At 36.5% G+C, this 20,530-nt stretch overlaps 1 protein-coding gene across 3 annotated transcripts; it reads right to left on the minus strand.

Moving 5' to 3' along the window:
* Window positions 1-687: 687 nt before the first annotated feature.
* On the minus strand, window positions 688-20,530 carry LOC117419985 (protein lin-7 homolog A). Of its 3 annotated transcripts, none has more exons than XM_034033452.3 (6): window positions 20,444-20,530; window positions 13,241-13,359; window positions 7,634-7,705; window positions 6,117-6,326; window positions 5,667-5,888; window positions 688-2,496 (listed from the first exon to the last, which is right to left on the minus strand). In XM_034033452.3, exons 1-5 carry the CDS (start codon window positions 20,478-20,480, stop codon window positions 5,667-5,669), a joined length of 660 nt encoding a protein of 219 aa, XP_033889343.1. In that variant the 5' UTR covers window positions 20,481-20,530; the 3' UTR covers window positions 688-2,496. The 3 variants fall into 3 exon arrangements, with proteins under 3 accessions (XP_033889343.1, XP_033889344.1, XP_058841641.1); XM_034033453.3 differs by having other exon boundaries at window positions 688-4,541; XM_058985658.1 differs by adding an exon at window positions 18,326-18,645 and having other exon boundaries at window positions 688-5,888; window positions 20,444-20,493.

Genomic DNA, 20,530 nt, shown 5'->3' on the forward strand with positions numbered 1-20,530 from the left:
GCCATCAAACTTAAAAGTTGAGAAAAGGTAATTGACCTAAACAAAGATGCAAGAAAATGTATTTTAAATCCTTGTTTGTTATATGATTGGTACAGCAGCGATAAAGACATATTGCATTTATACTGCTTAATCAACAACAACCGAAAAACATCTTAATATTGAAAGTGACATGACTTCACTTGCAAGACAGATTTATAAAGGCTACATTATTGAATTGAAGCCGTTAGTTTGAAAGTATGTCATCTAGAGTTATCGAAGTCCTGCGAGTAAATGTCTTAAACAGTGGGCCTTAAACTGAAGTTTTGTGTGTCAAGGTATCAAACGCGTGGTTATTCTTAGTACCTAGCCAGAGAGAGAAGCTGTTCGAACTCTTTACAATCACAGCTCGTCTCACTAACTTCAGACACATTTTTCTTGCTTGTGCACCTTATTGGCTTCAGTTCTTTTTTTCCATCAAGTAAAGTCCTATTTGACAAAAAACATAAAAGTTAATAGAATTTCATAATCCTTTCTGGAAAAAAAAAAAACATAACTTTTTGTTCAAGGTAGTTTCATGCTGCTCATTTAATGTATATGCCTGTATGTGCAACTGTGTCCTTTTCTTATCAGTCACTTCACCTACAGCCTTTTCTCCATTCACGAACCACAATGTACTATTGAAAGAGTTAAACACATATATTTCATTTTGGTTCTTTAATATTGGTTTTATTAAAAACATACACATACAGTACTGTAAGTATAACAGGGAACCCACTGGTCTAGTCACAGCATATCAAAAGATATTATATCATAGATTTAAATATTCTCATTACATTTACAGTATTCTCTTCCAAAAAATTGAAGTCCTTATAACATAATAATTACAAAAACAAACATGAAGACAAAAGATAACACAATGCATTGTAAAAATGGTATGTTTTAAATGTAACTGTATTGTCTTAAAAATTCTTCACTATTGGAATGTTATATATTTATAAACATAATACCAACACATACAATTTTAACACCTACAGTATATAGGAACTATGCTAAATTCTTAAGACAACTGACAAGTCACTCAGTTTAGAACAGACTATGGTGGATATTTTTTAAGAGATTAATAACAAAAGCAGTAATAACCAAATTATAGTTTTGAAATATGAACATTTAAAGATGCATTAATCACGTGACATACACGTAGCAAATTGTATCTCATTTTTAAAAACATTTTTGTAGTTACTATGTTCTTGTGTTCAGCCAGATAAATCCAAATAGATTCAAAGTAAAATTCACAATAAAACTATTATATATAAATTTCAATTAAACTGATGCCATTTCTTCAATAGACTCCTGTCCTCAATGTAATAACTAGGGCCCAGCATTCTTAGAGCGTTTAAACAAACATGTACAGACAACAAAAGACTTCAAGTTTGTTTTCACCTAATTACAGTCACATCTTTAAATATACATACATTTTAACAGTTGCATATCAGAAGATCATTAAGATTTTAAATGATATAATGTGTGTATTATACTGACACACAGTAACACAGCAGGTGAGTATTAAACAGTAATATCCAGTGTTGTTCCACATTGTACAACAGTATATGCAAGATTTAATCACATCGAAAGGTACAGCATTTAATAAATGATTTGCTGTTATCTAAGCAGACATTAGCAAAAGGGTCTTACTGTATGTTTTGTTTGTAGTTGAAGTTGCAAGGCTTTGAAAGCTGCATAGTTTTCTACTGCTAGAGTGACATGGTGGTGTCCGATGTCAACACTAATGCTCTTAACATAGCCGTTGCCAACAATTTTACAAATATAGAGGAGTCTGTCAGTTACCAGCTCCGAAGGGACATTTAAATGTTCTTAAGGAAGGGTTAGTCATATTAGAAGGAGCATTTAAAATTGAAAGGAACAGACAGTGCTCTTTCTATAAAGCTGTTCAGTGTCTAATATACCCATGCTATCATCTGATTGGATCTTGGATGATGAATTACAAGAAATAAAATAGCTAAACTGAAAATATAAATAGCAAATGCATTTCTGGTTCGATAGAAAAAAACCCCCAAAACTTGAAGTTGTCTGGTGTGTATCTAGAGTACATGAGAAGTCCACAGACAACTTTATAAGTGGGTGCCTTGTTGCTAGGTCATCTTTTCACACGACCATCTTGTAGGATGACTTGAACAAGTAATTCAGTTATGATTTTCGTTATTATGATTCGCAATATTGATTACTCTTGAACTTTATCAATAGGGTCCATGAGTTGTTTTCTCTATCCCCCTATTACTGAATCTTCTGGCTGTACCAGGAGGAATTGAATGGATCTTGTGAGTTGGAAGGACTATACTGTTGCTCATAATATAATAGACTCATGAAGCGTACCTGTCTGTCGTGCACTGCCATTCACTCTGGAGGTCTCACACGTGGGATCAAACAGCTACCAGGACGAGCACTGATGGGCCGAATGGCTCAGTGTGCAAGTGAGGGAACCACACTACTTATTGGTTACTGACAGGAAAGGAGTAGAGACATTTCAGTTACAAGTAACAGACTACATGAATTAAGGCTCAGAAACTGAGACACTTAATGGGTAATAATAACTGTTTGCTATAACTTAGGGAACAGAAGTAAATGACTGGTACACCCTATATGATCTAATCAGTAATGTATTATATTAAATTATATTATTATTATTATTTCTTAGCAGACACCCTTATCCAGGGCGACTTACAGTTGTTACAAGATATCACATTATTTTTACATACAGTTACATTATTTTTTACATACAATCACCCATTTATATAGTTGGGTTTTTACTGGAGCAATCTAGGTAAAGTACCTTGCTCAAGGGTACAGCAGCAGTGTCCCCCACTAGGGATTGAACCCACGACCCTCCGGTCAGGTGCCCAGAGCCCTAACAATTATTATATATTGTTATTATAATTTCATTTTATATAAAATTAGATTTAGTCTAACATTGTGCTACACCAGGTACAAAATGATTACATTTGTCAAAAGTAACAGCATCACTGAGACACACAAGTTTAAATTATATTTACAGCTTTTATATTAAGAGATAATTCAACCAATCGCTACAGTATAAGAAATTAAAAAAAAATAAACTGGCAAAATCGACCAATTGAAATCAATCAACCACCTGGGCAGCAGATTAATATCACAAACATATACAAAAGTGTGTTTCATTTGTTGAAAAGGTTCATTAGGTTCAATCCATTTAATATTGAAAAACATTACTTTAAAATTGAAAGAAAAACCTAAAACAAAGGAGTCCAAAAATCTGTGTGTATCAGACATTTACAACTTATTTCATTCCATAACATTTCACAAGATCTTCCCAGATCAAGCCCATTTGAAACAGTGTGCATCTGTTTTATTGTCTCATATATAAAATCATAAGCAAAGCGGTGGTTCAGGCAGGGAACTCACCTTTAAACTAGATTAAAATATTGTAAACATGTGCAACTATTCAGTAACAGTCCCACAAGCCAATGACTGCATTGCCCCTCAAGACAGTGTCTGGGTGTCTCTGGAATGATCCCGGCGGATAGATATTTTTGGCCATTTATTGTGTGAAGCTGCTGTTTCATTTGTCCTGGTTTGTAATTGCAGTGTTTTTTTTCAGTCTTACAGTATTTTCTAATAATAAAATATGTGTTGTGACTAAACCATTTGTCTTCTACAAAGACTTCCACTGTAACAGAACATTTCTGGGGGAGAAGAAATAAGATTTTAAATGCAACCATTATTCAGGATTTATTGACTTTCAAAATGTAAATAAATAAAATATTTAAATGTACTTTCTTTCAACAATTTATTGAGCAAGGCGGTCTTAATTAAATAAGTTTGTTTTTCTCTCTTTTTTAGAATGGAAATAGATGGTTACATTGTATAACACCAGATGATTCATCTACATGTATTTAATTTGCATTTTACAGCGGGTGATGGATGAAAATCTAGTCTCAAAAAACAATAGGACCTAACAATGGTTCAGTTCAGTTTGGAAACTCATGCGATAAAAGATAGACGAGACAACACTACTACATTAAACGTATTTTATACTACATTCTTTGGCCTTTGGCTTTGCCTTTCGAGGTAACCCTGCTCATAAATGACCTTGCAGTGGAGATGCTGACTGTAGGGAAGCCCTAGGCATGGGGGCAGGATAGCTGCCCTCCCCGTTAAACAAAGCCAAAAAGCAGGCAGAGGGTGGGAGGGAGGAGGACACTGGAGCACAGCAGGGATGTAATGGATTGAGGTCAGATATAAATCCTTTCCTTGCCGATCACTGGACGTATTGTTTATCGAAGTACAAATAATATACTAGCTACTCGACTGACGATTTGATCTGGTATTGGAAGCGGCCAAAATAGGCTTTTTATTTATGTGATTTGATCTAAGGTTAAAGTGAGTTCCCTGCCAGAACCACCGCTTTGCGTAATAAAGAAAAATCATGACTGAGCCTCTCCTCATTCTGTCTGTGTACATCACTCAGCCACAACAGCATTACATCAAGGTCCTTGGGTATTTGTGTCCTGGATGGGATGGAGTCCAAATTTGCAAATGACACGGGTCCTTAATACATTATTTTTGTACTGAAACAGCACAAGGTCAGCAATGTCAAAACCATTATGTTCACTAATAGTTCCCGGATATCTTAACATTCGAATGGGCTTTTTCATTATTATTTGCAGATGAAATAAAGAGCGTAGGTGTGGAGTAACTTATGTCTTACACATGCTATTAATTAACCAGTAGCAAAAAACGCTTGGTCAGTGAATCTGGATAATTATATTGACAGATTATTTAAGTCAGACACTCACTTCCATCTTTGATTCAGATATGTCCTATTGATTAATTAGGGCACAGTCATCAGATAATGTCTGATTGACACTAATTAGAGAAACCAATTTAGTAAGACTCACAAAGGTCTGTTGATGTAGATATTTTAGTATTAAAATATTATTAAACATCTGCTGGTTCAGTTTTATAGCTTTGCGTGTTGAAGAAGCCATTAAGGCTTTGGGAATGGCAGACTGTGAAAAACAAAGCAGCTGTTGCTTAGGCTTGAAACAGTAAAACAAACATAGATATGAAGAATCCAAATCAGACAGGGTCACTGGATCAAAGCAGAGGGCACTGCCATTGCTCAATTAAAGATGATCCACAGATCATCAAGTATGTTACGCAGGGCTCTGAAAGCTATCCTGTTCTGAAAGTTGAAATGTATTCTCCTAATTTCCACTTTTGTACCAAACAGGAGTATTTAATACAGCCTTTTCCAATTTACAGTTTGTGTGAGGAAACCAAAGTTATTTCTACCAAGAGGGTTTTCTTTCATTTTCACCCCACGCTAGTGATGTCAATGATTGGAGTATTTATTTAAAATTGTGATGCACTTGTAAGTGTATGTTTTATTTTTGTCTCCCTGAGTAATACCCTTTTGTTTTTCCTTGTGAAATAAATAAATAAAGAGCCTTTTGTCATCAGAAACTATATTTATGGTCTGCTTATGGAGCTGCTAGATCTGCAGCTCATCACAAGTCATCATTGCTGGTTGCTACGGTTACGGTACAGTACCAGCTGGTATTATGTGCTGCCAAAGGTAAACAGATTTTTCCTCCTCTTCCTTAGGGGATGAAAGCAATGAAAAGCCTCACCTACGACATGTGGTTCTGCTGGGCCGACGGTGTCTGCTGCTGCTGTTGCTGCTGCTGTATTAAGAGCTGCTGCTGCTGTCTGCGTCGGGCCGTCCTCAGCTTCTCAAAGCGGGCCTCCATCTCCTCCAGCACCTTGGGAGTGTAGCGCACCACCAGCTTGACGCTCTCCTTCGCAGCCTTAAGCAGCTCCACTGCCATTTCATGGTGCTCCCCTTCCACACTCTAGAAAGAACGTTCAAAGGAAAAATTAAAAATGAAATGTATAACACTAAAATCTTACAGGAGATGGTACCATCAGAAAAAAAAATCACAGCTCTGCAACACAGGGAATATAATCTCAGAACAAATGCCCAAGCATTGGCTAATTAAAAACAGAACTATTTATTGAAAGAGCAATATGACAACCTAGTTCAGTATGTGATAAAAAGAAGATCAATTTTGTGGACTTACCACTCCATTCACGGACAGCAGCTGATCCCCTCGCTTGAGGCCCCCGTGTCTCTCTGCCACTCCCCCGGGTATGATGCGTGAGATGTAGATGGGAGAGTTCTGCTCCTTCCCTCCCATCACATTGAAGCCCAGGCCTTCCTCTGTCTTGGGCAGCTCCACCACTCGAGGGTGTGAATGCCCTTCACTGGCTGCAAACGCTGCTACCGTCGCCTGTGCAAGAGAATCAAGCTGTTAGCTTCATGGCAAGCTGACAGGTGGAGGAGAACCACTGTAGTGAGCGTCTGTTTTTCTCAGCAGCAGTTGGAGACAGTACCTTTATAAAGCATGAGAGGTTATTGGCACATACACAACTTGTACTTGAATCTTGTAATAGTGAGTTAAAAACATTGTATTAGAGTGATGTGATTATTTTAGAACATTTGCCCTGGTTTATCTGGGTGTTAATAAGTGAGTAAGGAATTGAAGAGGTAGGACTGGGTTACTCTGTTGAATATCCCTCCAGTTTAGAAAAGGACAGGAAGCTGTGTAAAAGCACCTTGGGTGTATATGGAGTTAGGTAGTTTAACAAATGTTAGAAGGTTAAACAATTGAAATACAGTAGGTGCCGGTTATTAGCAACCCTGATAAAAACAACTTTCGGTTATTAACAACATTTTCCCAGGAACCAATCCCGTCCCATAGACTTTAACGTTAACAAAATTCTGATATTAGCAACTGCACGCCGCTTATTGACAACTTTATTACTAGTTGCCAGTGCTACAGAGCACACTTGCATGATTTATGCACATACTTCATGCAGCTTTTACAACACACTGACTATGCAACTGCGTATTTCTGGTGGACAGAGGCAGAATCGTGGCTTTGAAACTGGCTATGAAAAATTGAGATGGATTTAAAGCGGGAGATGGTACATTGTAAAAAGCAGATAACGTTGGACAATTTCTTATTTTAAAAGTGTGTTCTTTAGAATTGATTGTAAGTACAACACATTTTTTATGTTTGCTTTACTCATTGTAAAGACACTTGTCGTACATCGTTGTGTAGTGCTATTTAAGCCTACTCCCTTTTTGTTTTGTTTTACACACGTGCGAAGTAAACAGTTCTATGTTTGGGTATTTCGTGTTTCTCATGTTCATTTTTTAACACTAACATTTAAAACATGTATTTCAGTGCCATATTTGTACAACTACAGTATATACAGTTGTTCAATATGAATACACTTGAAAACGTGGTGTCATTGCCATGATTGACAGGCGGATCTTACGAGGCTGCTGCCCCCTTCCTGCAGAACCACGCATGCGCCAGACAGTCAGCACAGATCTCCCCTGTTACATGTGGGCTTTTTGCTTATTGGCAACTTTTGATTAATGACAACTTTTTTCTGGGAACTGAGAGGTTGTTAATAAGCAGCATCTACTGTACCGCTGCTGTCTAAATTTCCTTACAGAGTACAAGCACTGAAGAAACACCTCAAACGCACATTTATAGCACATTAAAAAACATCATTTAGAGCTTACCTTTGCAGTGGCCCGAGCCTGGTATTCAGCACAACCTTGAACAGTTATGGTTTCATGCATGTACTGGTAGACCTAGAATGAGAATATAAGAGGTCTATTTTAACCATCTAAACAGTGGCAGATCCAAATACTAAGTCCTAAAATGTACAGGTCTCTGGACAAATGTTTTGTATCACTCCATAGAATGAACACATTGTGCTTTATAAAGTCGAATAAAACCTGTTGAATAATGTTACGTTAACATATTGAATTATGTAGCGCTTTGTAGTTTTCCACATACTTAACAAAAAACTGAAAAAAATTGAAAAATACTACGATTATGGCTTCCGGTAGACTTTTGTGGTATCATTTTGTAGTTTCTTTGCTTACACAATGTTAAATAAAATTATGCTCATGTAGTTTATTTTTATTATGTTTCAATCTTACAATTCTAGGTGATGCAAAGCTTTTGTCCATAGCTGTATTTGCCATTTGGCAACTGGAGGAAGGTTTTAAGAAAGTTCTTATCTGATGTTCCATTAGGGGTTTCATTACAGTAAGAGATGCAGCTTCAGCAGTTTTGTGGAATCTGAGCGCCGTGGGACAGGACTTGCAAGACACTGCTAGTCAGACTCACCACCACAAACAGCGCTGCCCACTTTTACAGTCTGTCAGCAGAGCTAGCTCTGTGATCAACTGACACATGTATGGGACACTGCTTTCCCAAAATGTGGGTCAAAATGATCAGCAACCTCATTCTTTGTATTAAACCAATGGCATTACTGGAATTCATCCAATGGCAAATGCATTGATGTTTGTCAGCTGTGCCTCAGATTGGAGTTCGTTGAGTCATTTTCCTTTCAGCACAAATTAACACAGTTGGTGTTTTTCATATTTTAAGTTCAGTTAATATTGAAGCAAATGGTAATCAGTCCATGCGTTGATTTCATTATTTCAACTTTGACCCATTTGCCTCCTTGAGACCATCACTTTCAATTCAAACACAAAAGGTCTCGTTTTCAATCACTCGACAACACCCACTATACAGAAATGTTAATTAATGATCAACAAAATGAGAATACATAAAAAAAAAATTATGCAAAGCTGGTACATTCGTATCTCAGAGAAACTGGAGAGGAACAGGTTATTAAAACAAGGTAAAGGCAATCATCCAAATAAAAACTGAAGCACTAATGGATAACAACATAGAACATCTGAAACACTACGTTTAAAAAAAAAACAACTGTACTGCTGAACCTCGTCTTCTTTAATATTAGCATCACAAGGGTATCCATGTATTATAAAAAATAATAGATGGGCCTCTTCAGTGAGTTACAGGAAAACAATTCTGTCTCGGGTTTCTGTGACAGTTTATATATATATAAATCATAGCCTACAGTCTCGTTGATACTGTTTATATTTGTAGATGTTATTATAATATCCTGCCTGTAAGCAGTAGAGGGTTTGTATGTGATGTTGTCCTTGTAGGTTTCCCAATAGGCAAACATCTGCAAAAAAACATCTTTCAAAATAAATTACTCCTCTACAGCATGAGAATGGCAAATGCCTTTACATTCTCTATTCTTGAATCAAACCATCTCTACAGGTCTCTGGCAGAAAATATTAAAAAAAGGAGACAAGGCATGAAATGCCATTCAGGTGTTTATTGTCCAATAAGAACGCTTGTTTTGTGAGGGATTCTGGCTGACAATGCAGTTCTTGTACTGTATGGAACACAACATTATGACATCACGGCCCAGTAATTAGATTCCTTCTCTAATACTGGGCTGGTACCATCTTTTTGCCAGAAGAATGGAAGCAGAGCATATCTATAGGCGACATACAGCACCACAGAAGACATTTCAAGGTGTCAGTCACTTTTAAGTGGCATTAGTGTGGAGTAGTGGTTAGGGCTCTGGACTCTTGACCGGAGGGTTGTGGGTTCAATCCCCAGTGGGAGACACTGCTGTTGTACTCTTGAGCAAGGTACTTTACCTAGATTGCTCCAGTAAAAACCCAACTGTATAAATGGGTAATTGTATCTAAAATAATGTGATGTCTGTATAATGTAAAATAATGTATAATGTGATATCTTGTAACAATTGTAAGTCGCCCTGGATAAGGGCGTCTGCTAAGAAATAAATAATAATAGCACAATGCTCTTTGAAGTCCTGGTTGACTAAAGCTTGGGATATAGAGTTGGATAAACTGGTTGGCACACCCAGGGACCACTTCACAAAATCTTTGTTGACCTGACATTGTGAGAACATTTTAAAACTCTAGTCGTTCTCACACTGAATTTCTGCTTGTGGCCCTGGTTAGCTGTTGGATGTTCATTACCACTGAGAAAAAAACACTCACACTGCATGCAGATGTGATAATTTGTGGGTCCTATTTACAAAATGTTATCTTACTTTTAAACCCTCTCATAGATTAGAATACAGGTTTTTGATATAGGTTCTTGTTTAACAAAGATTGAAGGCACAGGGACTGCTGTTATCGAAAAATAGCCTGCTGGTTGGGGGACAGTGTGAAGCAATATTTTTTTATAATTCTAAAATCTTGTTCACAAAGTGATTCATTTTAAGAACTAATCTCTGCTACTTCCAATAGACTTTTCACAATGAAACTACTATCCAATCCTATGTGAATTAAATACCAAGATGGGTGAATAGGAAACCTCTTACATGAGTTTTGGCAGCGCATTGGTATCTAATTATTTGATATACAGGACATCATTGGCTCCCACAGCCGTACGCACATTATGCACTGTGCGCACCATTGGTTTGCAAAATGTCAGCTTCATAACTGTGGACTCGCATATAATCTCAAGTGATTGGTTGAAGCGAAACAGACATTTTAAGCTTATAGGACTGTACTGTTTATTTAGGGGTGGTAATGAGCAAACAGAAGCAGATACATTTGGTTGAAGCCTTGAAAAAGAGTGAAAATCTTTCTTCTGATGACCACAATCTCAGAGGGAAAAAATCAGTAAAAGCACCAAACTGTCTGTTTCTGACACTAGAGATGAATAATACATTTCCTGATTGCCAAGTTGTGTTATTATTATTATTATTATTATTATTATTATTATTATTATTATTATTATTATTATTATTATTATTATTAAGATTTTATTTTTTTAACTACCTGTGTTGTTACAACGTGTAAAATAAAAAAAGTGTATGTTTATACGCCATGCTTAGGGGGTGAGTAATGATTGCATTAGTTGTAGTGATTGTGAGAGTAATGATTAGAAATGGAACCAGCATAACAGATTTGTGAGCTACTTTTTCCTCTAATTTAGGTCTGTATTTCAGATTTATTTGTACCTTTTATTGTTGTTGTGGACTATTTGGCTGTCAGTGTAGTTGCTCTTCTGTCTCGATGGCAGTGCGCTGTGTTTATTCATTTTTAGAAAGGGAAACGCTGATGCAATTTGATTGCAGTTTTCTGATGTGACAGTGTAGGTGCTGTGAAACTCAGGAAAGAACAAAAATGCAGCACTCTGATAGGCTGAAACACTTTACAGCATGTTGCTGCAGAGTCGTTATCGGCATGAGATGGGATGTCAGTGCGGTTCAGTTTTGCGTACCATGTGTTGGCAGCCCAGGTAGCTGATTTTCTCTATAATTGACCCAAAGATTGCATTGCAATGCAGAAAACCACTACAAGCGCCAGCCTTTGCATAGTGCTGCCAGTTATGACTTTTATACTTTAGCCTGCAAAACCTAATCAATGTTGAACACATGAAAAAATATGTTTTATTGTGACCTTAGTGGTTCATTCTGAAAATGGATTAGAAAAAAAATGCAGGTTGTAAAAAATCCAGCAATGTTCTTTTTTATGTTTCTGAATTTCAATGGAGGTAAGGCTAGGGCATACATTAGCCCACTCAATATCTGTTTAGAGATCAATACATCCTGCAATTCAGTATGCTCCCTCATAGAAGTTTACCACTGTATTTTTACAGTTTTTCATGTTTCTTATATGATTTACCATACCTCTCTGTGCTTTATAATGCTTACCTATGCTTTACCATGCTTCCATTATGCTATATCACACTTTATTATGCTTTTACTAAGATAAACTTTTCCATATGCTATACTTATTAAGACACCACAAGGTATTAGTTGCTTAAAATCCAACAAATTTTAACCTCACAGCATCACTGTGTCGGGGGCACCTTTTATGATTCAACTGGCTAATCGTAGAAAAAAGACAAGATACATTTTTTAGCCTGACTGAAAATATAATGCAATAGATAATAAGAATTCAGGCATGGTATAGTTGCCATAGTAACATTTGTAGAGTGAAATTCTAATTTATGTAAGAACAAATCTGTGCTGCATACCAACAAGGGTGATTATTACTGTTCCAATAACAATTGATCCTGTTAAGAAATTCAACAGTCATTTCCTATCATGGAGTTTATATACAGTAGTCAAATCTAATACAGAGCCAACATTTTAATTCAAATACAAATTCTGTACATTGTTGAAGGGCTGCCAACAGAGGCAATAGTTTTCAAAATGAAAAGTAGCCTTTAGGGGAGCTATTGGAAACCAGTAAATTATATTTTTGGCATGCAACATTATACTGTACTTGACTTTCTAAACTGAATATATAAAACACAACAACATTCAGTTTTTTAATATAATATTCTGCCTTACTCCACTAAACTCATTACTAAAAAACATTCTCCTAAAACCTGCAGCCCAGTCTAGGGTTTCTGTATATTAGTAGGTTCAATGTTACACTGAATATAGATTACCAGTCATGTCATTTAAATCTGAAAGTTATTAAAGTAGAAACCAAATTGTTAATCTCAGGAAGTTGATATAAAGGATAACAGATACAAAATAATAATTTACAGTATATACACATGCTACCCAATCTTGCAGTGCTGCTGAAAGAGTCATTTTGAAATTGATGACATTTCTTTATTTTTGTTTGTGACTCTGCAACAGTAAGTAAGAAATAATTATCACTTTTAAATGTCACCAGCATATTGATTCTCATGGAGATTGGTGTGGAACGAACCGTGAGATGCAGTGTGTCAGTATGATACTTAGAGTATGCAGTACACCTCGTCACGTCGCAAGCTTTACAGGGTGAGGTATATTATTAACATTGCAATTATTGCAATGGTTGAGACCCAAGAATCTGCTGTAGGTTACTAAGCACAGTGTTTCCGGGGAAATCAGCATTTAAATAAAAGCAAAACACAGCATCTATCTTTCCTTTTCTTTTTTATGGAATCATTTAGGAGTTATACATTTAGGGCCACATTCACAGAACAGCATGGTAAAACCAGCTTCTCCTTTAATCTTTTAACATACCCCACTACCCACAGGGATAAAACTTGCCACAGGGCTTTTAACAGTACCATGCTGGTGTGAGATGTTATTCTCAAAGCGTTAACTGGCATGATAAAAGCTTTTAATCATTCTGATCATCTTTAAATCTGGAACCGCTATCCTTATAGTGGCTTCTAAAATATACCAAATAATAAATAAATAATAAATAAATAATAATGCTTTTTGGGTTCCTGGACATTATAAATACTGACACATTTCAACAAACGTCTAACTCCCTAGCGTGGAAGGACAGAAAAGAGTTACATACCTCTCTGATGGCAGTACAGAACTCACTCTGTAGCACTTTCTTTAGAGACTGTAATTTATGGACTGGCACTTCCCCAGTCTCCTGCAGCTTCTCCAGCAATTCAATAGCTCGAGCCACATCTAAATGACAAAAAACACAAGACTTTAATAAGAATGGTGCTACATATTATTAAAAACGTGTTCGAAAAACAGAACATATTGGAATCAGATTCATTTTGAAGAGATCTAATGGAAATGTGTGTGGTCCACTAGACCTGTGTCAAAGTGTTGTGTGCAACTATTCAACAGTAACAGTGAGAAAGCAGAAGGATCTCTGTGATCATGTGGGTGATAGTTCAGTTGACTCATTCTCTACACTGGCTGCGTTTGTCAAAGTGTCCATCAAGTCTCCTGGGTGTTAATTGAATGGCAAAGTCAAAACAACACAATTCTTCCTTAAATGATGTAATTTTTCTTTTTTTTTAAGCAGAAGCATCAGGTCGGAAAATCAATGACTGTATCATATTTTGAATTAGATCATAATCTGCTATATAGTTGCCATTGCAACCAATCACAAGGAGGGTTACTACTGTGTTCCATAATAAAAGCAATTGGCAGTATATCCTGAATACAAAAGTTATCCCCACAGAACAGTCCATGTTTGAAATTGGAGTGGTGCTTAAAATTATACACAGTGTGACTTCAGTCTAAAAGCAATTAGTAAACCAAGTACTGGGTGATTAGTAAGTAATGATATGGTGCGTTGATGTGGTAAACTTACTTTCTAATTACCCAGTATGTTGCTCATTCCGTTGATAACTTCAGTGAAGCAGCCTTTAATAATCTGTTCTAACACTCCTAGATTCTAAACAAATAATACCCCTTGCTTTAATATTTCAACTTGATCTGTACCATGATGTGTTATTTTGTCACTCTGCATCCAGATGTATTCTTCCTCCAAAGCATAACAAAGTGCTGAATGTGCAAAATTTAGTTTTGTGGCAGTGAAAAACTGCTGCAAGGTCTAATTAGGATAAGCTGGGTCGATGAGCATTTCATTTATCACAAGTGGCTTTTATTGTGTCTCTCAGTTCAGCTTGTTTTGTTAATGTTCGCAATATGAATGTGGAATTCATATCTGATATTTTACTTGTTTATTCATTACGACACTCTTTTTTAACCTCCTATATACTGTAGAAACTAAAAAAGAAATGCTGCAGGTTTCAGAATACATGAACAATCTACTGTCAACAGTAAAGGGAGATTGTCACTTATCTCCTTCTAAATGTTTAAAGACATATATAATGATGCGCATCCAAACACAGACAAACTATATTAAGAACAGTCTAACATATGATTGATTGATTGAACGAGAACAGAACTTGCTATGTTAATTTGTGCTGGAACATATTCCTTTGCTAATTATTTAGTGAAACTGATCAATGCATTTGGAATTTTGAAACAGAAATGAATTTATTTATTTGTTTTATATACTTTTTGTATATTTAAAAAAAAATAACACTGCAAACCCCCCCCCCAAAAAACACTTAAATAAGGTAGAAGTTTTTTCAGTCCACTGATAATGTCAGGCTGTTTTCAAAAATAAGTAAACCAGGAAAGCGTCACACAAATTATAGTCTGGTGATCCATTAGTACCAGTAAACAAGTTAAATATTTTCAAATATATTTTCCAATAGGGAGAAGAGAGAACGTTTCCCAGACAACCTAGAATTCCTTAAAACATTTTGCAACAATAGCTCATGGAAATGTAATAATTAATTACTTGTGAGTTAACAAATATATTAGCGTTAAGTGCAGCCCCAGCCCTCTGCTCCCAAAGTGAAGCATCTTACAACTCTGTACCCATTTGTAAAAAGAGATTGCAATTACATCAAGTTCCTTTCACTGTACCAGCATCACACAGCAAACAATGTATCTCACAATCACAGGCTGTCCGACATGTGAAAGTATCCATTCATCTGATGCACACAGCTATCCTGGTTTTCTCAGTCACGTCTAGTTCTGAATTGTGTCACTGATGGTTTGGAATGTGGCCACCCAACACTGTACTGTTGGTTTGTGTCTAAAGATGTCACACAGTGACACTGGCTGACACCTTAACAGTCTGACGTAGATGTAGTATTCAGCCAGTAACATGCTTTGTCATATGAACAGTTAGTTATGAAGTAATCTATTGGCATGACTGCATTGCTACCCTGTCTTCTTCTAAGTCATTTTCATTTTCTTTAAAGTTGTTGGCACACTTTTAAACTGTCCCTATTAAATTCCATATGTGTTTTTTTGCAGCTTTTATTATTTTGAAAAAAACACTGTTTGCAATAACAAGCCTTTCTTTCAAAGCTGCACATTACGCTTCCATAGCGAACTGACAGGTGACAATTATACACTTGTGATGGGGTGCCAGCTCGCTCCTATAATTTGTGTTTATTATTGTTATTTTTACAGTTGTTTTTCTTAGAATTCTTGTTTGTTTTGGATTGGCAGGGAGGGGGTTAAATTCCTCCCTGTAAAATACATGTGAGAATGTGGCTGGAGCCTTAAGTGTTTAATTGTTAATTATTAGTTAATTGGGCTCCAGCCACAGACTAAAAGGGCAGGTGAAACCCTTTGTGGGGGAGTTTTTTGGGTGAGTTTGTTTGTTGGTGTGCTGTGCTGTTTAGTTTTTTTGAGAAAGAAACTGTAGTGAAGGCTAATGCCCAGCCTACATTTCTGTATTTTGTTTAAACCTTTTGTTTGGGCCCTTGTGCCTATTTATTTGATTATTTTTGTTTAATAAAGATCATTATTTTGCCCCTTCCACTGTCTCTGAGCCTCAAACCTCTGTCATCCTGCCACAACACTCAACAATCTTTCTTTTTTTTTTAATTTACTTTAACATGAATTATTATCCTGCAGTGCATCTGGTTGACCTTAACTGTATTAATAAAATCAAGTTTTGTATAATTAACATGAGGATCTGTCGTATTACAAATAAAGCTCACTTAGATACAATGACCCAAATTCAAAACTGACAATTAACTGTGACCTTGAAGTTCGAGAGGTTCTCTGGTGCAACAGGGACTGGTGGAATGCATTCCAAATCATCTGAGCAAGGCATGCCAACACAGCTGGAGACTGCAAGGTAGGACAGTCAAAGCAACATGCAAGGTTCTTTCACATCTGCTCACCTAAGACCACTAAAACACAGGGGTGGACTGAATCAGGGCTAATTGACACCTTCGATGACAGTCCATTCTGTGCCTACTCTGTGGTGTCACTATTGCTGTGACAAGTGCACAATTCATGAAAACCCCTTTAGGCTGTAATTCCCAGCTGTGACCTCACGCTATTATGGATTTATGTATAATGCTGTCTTCCTCTCTTATAAATTGCTGTAAATGGCAAGTCCCGTCAGTACCAACACACTGTATATTATTAAATACAGCATAAAAATGTTTTAGTTTTTCTACAAAATTTGAATATGGCAAATTAAATCCAAGGAAATACTTTAAATTAAATAAGTTTAACCAAAGAAGTAAAAAAAACTGCTATCGTTCGCTAGCTAATGCTATCCTCACCCATCACCATAGATTTTGCTAAAGGTTTTATTAAAAAAAAAATAATCTGTTTATGACCAGCATTTTTCCTTGTGGTGAAACTGAATACAATTTATGAGGGGCGGTATAGATCTTTATTGCATTGCTTACGCGCACAGCAATTCCATCTATCTATGGAAAAAAAATCACAGAGGCAGGCTATACATCGAATCCACCTTCAACTGCACAAAAGATGCATCTGCATCTAATCATTTTCCAGGTGTGTACACTAGTAAAGACTTGAAAGGGTCAGACCACAAAGTGGACAATATAGTCGTTCAGTCAACCATGCCATCATGTGTAGCTTCACAGATTTATTATAGAAGTACAGCTGGAACCTTTACACTCCTTTACTAAATCAATGGTAATGTGTGTTTGTTCAGAACGAGAACTTACAGCCAAAGTTAACACTGAGCCTTAGCTCATCCCTGACATTCACACTACAGGAGTTTATGTTTGTTTGTTTTTTTCTATTTTTGTGAAACAGTCAGGCAACTGAAAGAATAAAAAAATCCTAGACTACTACTTGCCGTCTTTAAATCAATATTCTCATTTTGCAGTATGTATCTAATTGAATAGACCCCTTAGTCCTAACCTGGGTCTGGGATCTTGCAGTATTTATGTAATTGCCAGATACTGGTATACTGTTCTTCCCATTATTAATTCCAGCAACCTCCGGTTTCATAAGCTGCATCAATAAGAGTTACAGCAAGGAGAATATAATTATTTGACCTTATTAGAAATTCTCTGAGCAGCTCAATATTGCCAAAGACAAGCAGAATTTTATTAACATGAAGGTCACTTTATAATAGTTTTCAATGCTACAATTCACATTGTGAACAAAAACAAAGCATCCCCGGGCATCATCTAAGAGGAAATTCATATCCGAGTGGTTTGTAAACATGAAGTAAAATGGATATGTGAAAAGGCTCTGTATCATTGATATGTCCAGGGGTTGAAACAATGTGGCAGCAAAATGGTTCATTTCTACTAAGAAGCTGTTAAGATATGCTGACCTGATCCTTTTCATGTTGTTTCAATCAGAGGTCTTCATAGTGCTCACTATTAAACTGGCAGCATGACTAACAATTTTAAAAGGTACTGTGAGCCGAGTGCGGTGTTAAAATGAATTCCCATCAAAATACGTTTGCAGACATGTTTCTAATGTACATAGTGGCTCAGATATTGAACAATTTTCTCAGCGTGATGATAATCTTAATACATTTTTCAATTAATTTAACTGTATGTTTATTTTTTGATAGACTGGAAAAGGCTTTTAGCTCAAATGTTCATTCTGAAAGATGATGACTACAATAGAGGGTTTACGTTCCTATTCACGGGAAATATCAATGCCTGATATTTAACAATACAACAGATCCACTGCTGCTATAGAATGAGGTTCCTGCTGTTGTTACCAGTCTTATATTGCTGTAATTCCATGGAATCTGTTCTACTTGCCCTTTTCCACATTCGAAAGACAATTAATTCATGGCAGTCACCGAAGAAATCACCTGTGATCAAAAGTCCTCTTCAAAATCAAAATGCCTCCTATTTGTTCTAAAGCTCTTTGAATCTCTGAAATATCCATGTATTTTACTTTGTGAGAATGACAGAAAGCACAGTTGGATTAATGAACCTTTACAGCTTGGGGGCTTGACGGCTCTACAGCAATCAAACTGCAAGACACACAAATTCTTGGACAAGACAGCTACAGTATTCCTCTTGTCGTTAGGCAGATAAAGCTGTCATTTCACACAAGTCATCGCTTCATGCTTTTTTTTCTTTTTTTTTTTTTTTTTACAATTCCTTTCAAAGGCATCCCATGGAGTCTCTGTAAAACAGCATCATTATTTTTCAGAAAGCTTGTCAGTTAGCGGATGCTTGTCTCTAATAAAGCATATTGTACTACTGTAAGTGCACGCAACACAGGTTAGTTACCAGACATATCAAGATGTAACTAGCAGATTACCTAGATGGACATAGACCACAAGGTTATGGCACCTGAACAGACCAAGACTAAGACTGAATGTGTTTTTGCAAACACTGCAGGGGTTCTGTAGCACTTAAAGATGATTCAGCATGAGTTTAGGAGTTGCTCTTATGTTCTAGTTGCCTAGCATAGACATGTTAACCAGGCTAGATCAGCCAACACTAGAGTCAGCGCCATCTACTGTACAGCTGTGTATAACCAGCAAATTATACAGACTGTTACCTGTATAATCTGATTATTTTGATATCTGAAGTCACACATCATGGGTCGTAAATCACCTGAGGTGGCTGTGTGGTCCGGTGGTTAAAGAAAAGGGCTTGTAACCAGGAGGTTCCTGTTCAAATCCTGGCTCACTCACTGTGTGACCTTGCGCAAGTCACTTAACCACCTTGTGCTCCGTCTTTCGGGTGAGATGTTGCTGTAAGTGACTCTGCAGCTGATGCATAGTTCACACACCCTAGTCTCTGTAAATCGCCTTGGATAAAGGCATCTACTAAATAAACAAATAATAATAATACAAACATAAAAGTAATCCTTAATATCTGTTCACTAGATGGTGCTGGCTCTTGATCTATAGCAGGCGAGCAGAACTGAAGAACAATCCCATAATTCAGATAAAAGCATGTTAACACTGAAATATCTATTTAAATAATAATAATAATAATAATAATAATAATAATAATAATAATAATAATAATAATACATTAATTAACTGTGTAATTGCAAGAAGAACCAAACATCATAAATGTGAAAGGGGTCATTAAAAAGTAATTCTCAAACAACTTACTCCTTAAATAATTGTAAATTGTTGTATCCAGCAGAAAAAAGCAATGGTTTGATGTTACCATACGTGTGCAATACCATACGTGTGCAATAGTCTCAAGTTGCCTTGTACTACTAATCGAAAAGCAAAAGTACTTCCAGCATAAACTGTGCTGTCACACAATCTGGCACGTTTCCCGCACTGCTACCCTTGTACGCTACGATTACTGTAATCATATATGACAGCCTTGAGCAGCAGCAAAACATATCAAACACGATTACATGATTCCGGCTCTATTTGTTTGTTTTTTGTTATTGTTTTTTTGATGGAGTTTGTCTTTTGGTTTTGCTACTGTTAAAATATAAACTCACTAGGCCTATTGTACAACTTGATTTTTTTTCCATACGTCTGATCTATTTTATCATAACTGAATATTATAAAATATTATAGAATATTATTAGAAAATTGCGAAATTGCGAAGATCGCCACACCTGACAGTAGTTAGGTGAGAGCAATCGATACTACGTATAGAAAAGTTGTCATTTTGCAAAATAGCGAAAAGAAACATTTAACTTATCCTGAAATAACACAGTTAAAAAAAACCAACGCACAAGTGACACACTGCCACATTCAACTCTACAGAACCTGTGCTACGTGTACATTTGTGCATAGTTACAAATACACTCTTGCTCGCAAAGCAACCCATTGAGTGTGTTTTGACATTTTGTAGATACCCAGCGCAATTCTCGACATGCATGTCTTTCTACATCAATTGGTGTCTGATGATGCCCACTGGATCGACAAGAAGAAGAACGACCATACAGACACAAACACAACCCAGCAATAGGAAACATTTGGACGGTCCTGGTTCCTTACCTCTATCCAATGTGAGCGGCTGGACCACTGTCGCCATGTCTGCAGCTGTCAGAAATAAAAGGATGGAACTGGATACGAGAGAGAGAG

This window comes from Acipenser ruthenus, chromosome 14 (assembly GCF_902713425.1).
Source record: "Acipenser ruthenus chromosome 14, fAciRut3.2 maternal haplotype, whole genome shotgun sequence".
Lineage (NCBI taxonomy): Eukaryota > Metazoa > Chordata > Actinopteri > Acipenseriformes > Acipenseridae > Acipenser > Acipenser ruthenus.

Coding starts and splice junctions, on each gene's coding strand:
- LOC117419985 (XM_034033452.3), bottom strand. CDS start 20,480: ATGGCGACAGTGGTCCAGCCGCTCACATTGGATAGAG. Junction 13,360..20,443: donor GCCGCTCACATTGGATAGAG/GTAAGGAACCAG, acceptor TTTGTCATTTAG/ATGTGGCTCGAGCTATTGAA. Junction 7,706..13,240: donor TCTGTACTGCCATCAGAGAG/GTATGTAACTCT, acceptor TTCTCATTCTAG/GTCTACCAGTACATGCATGA.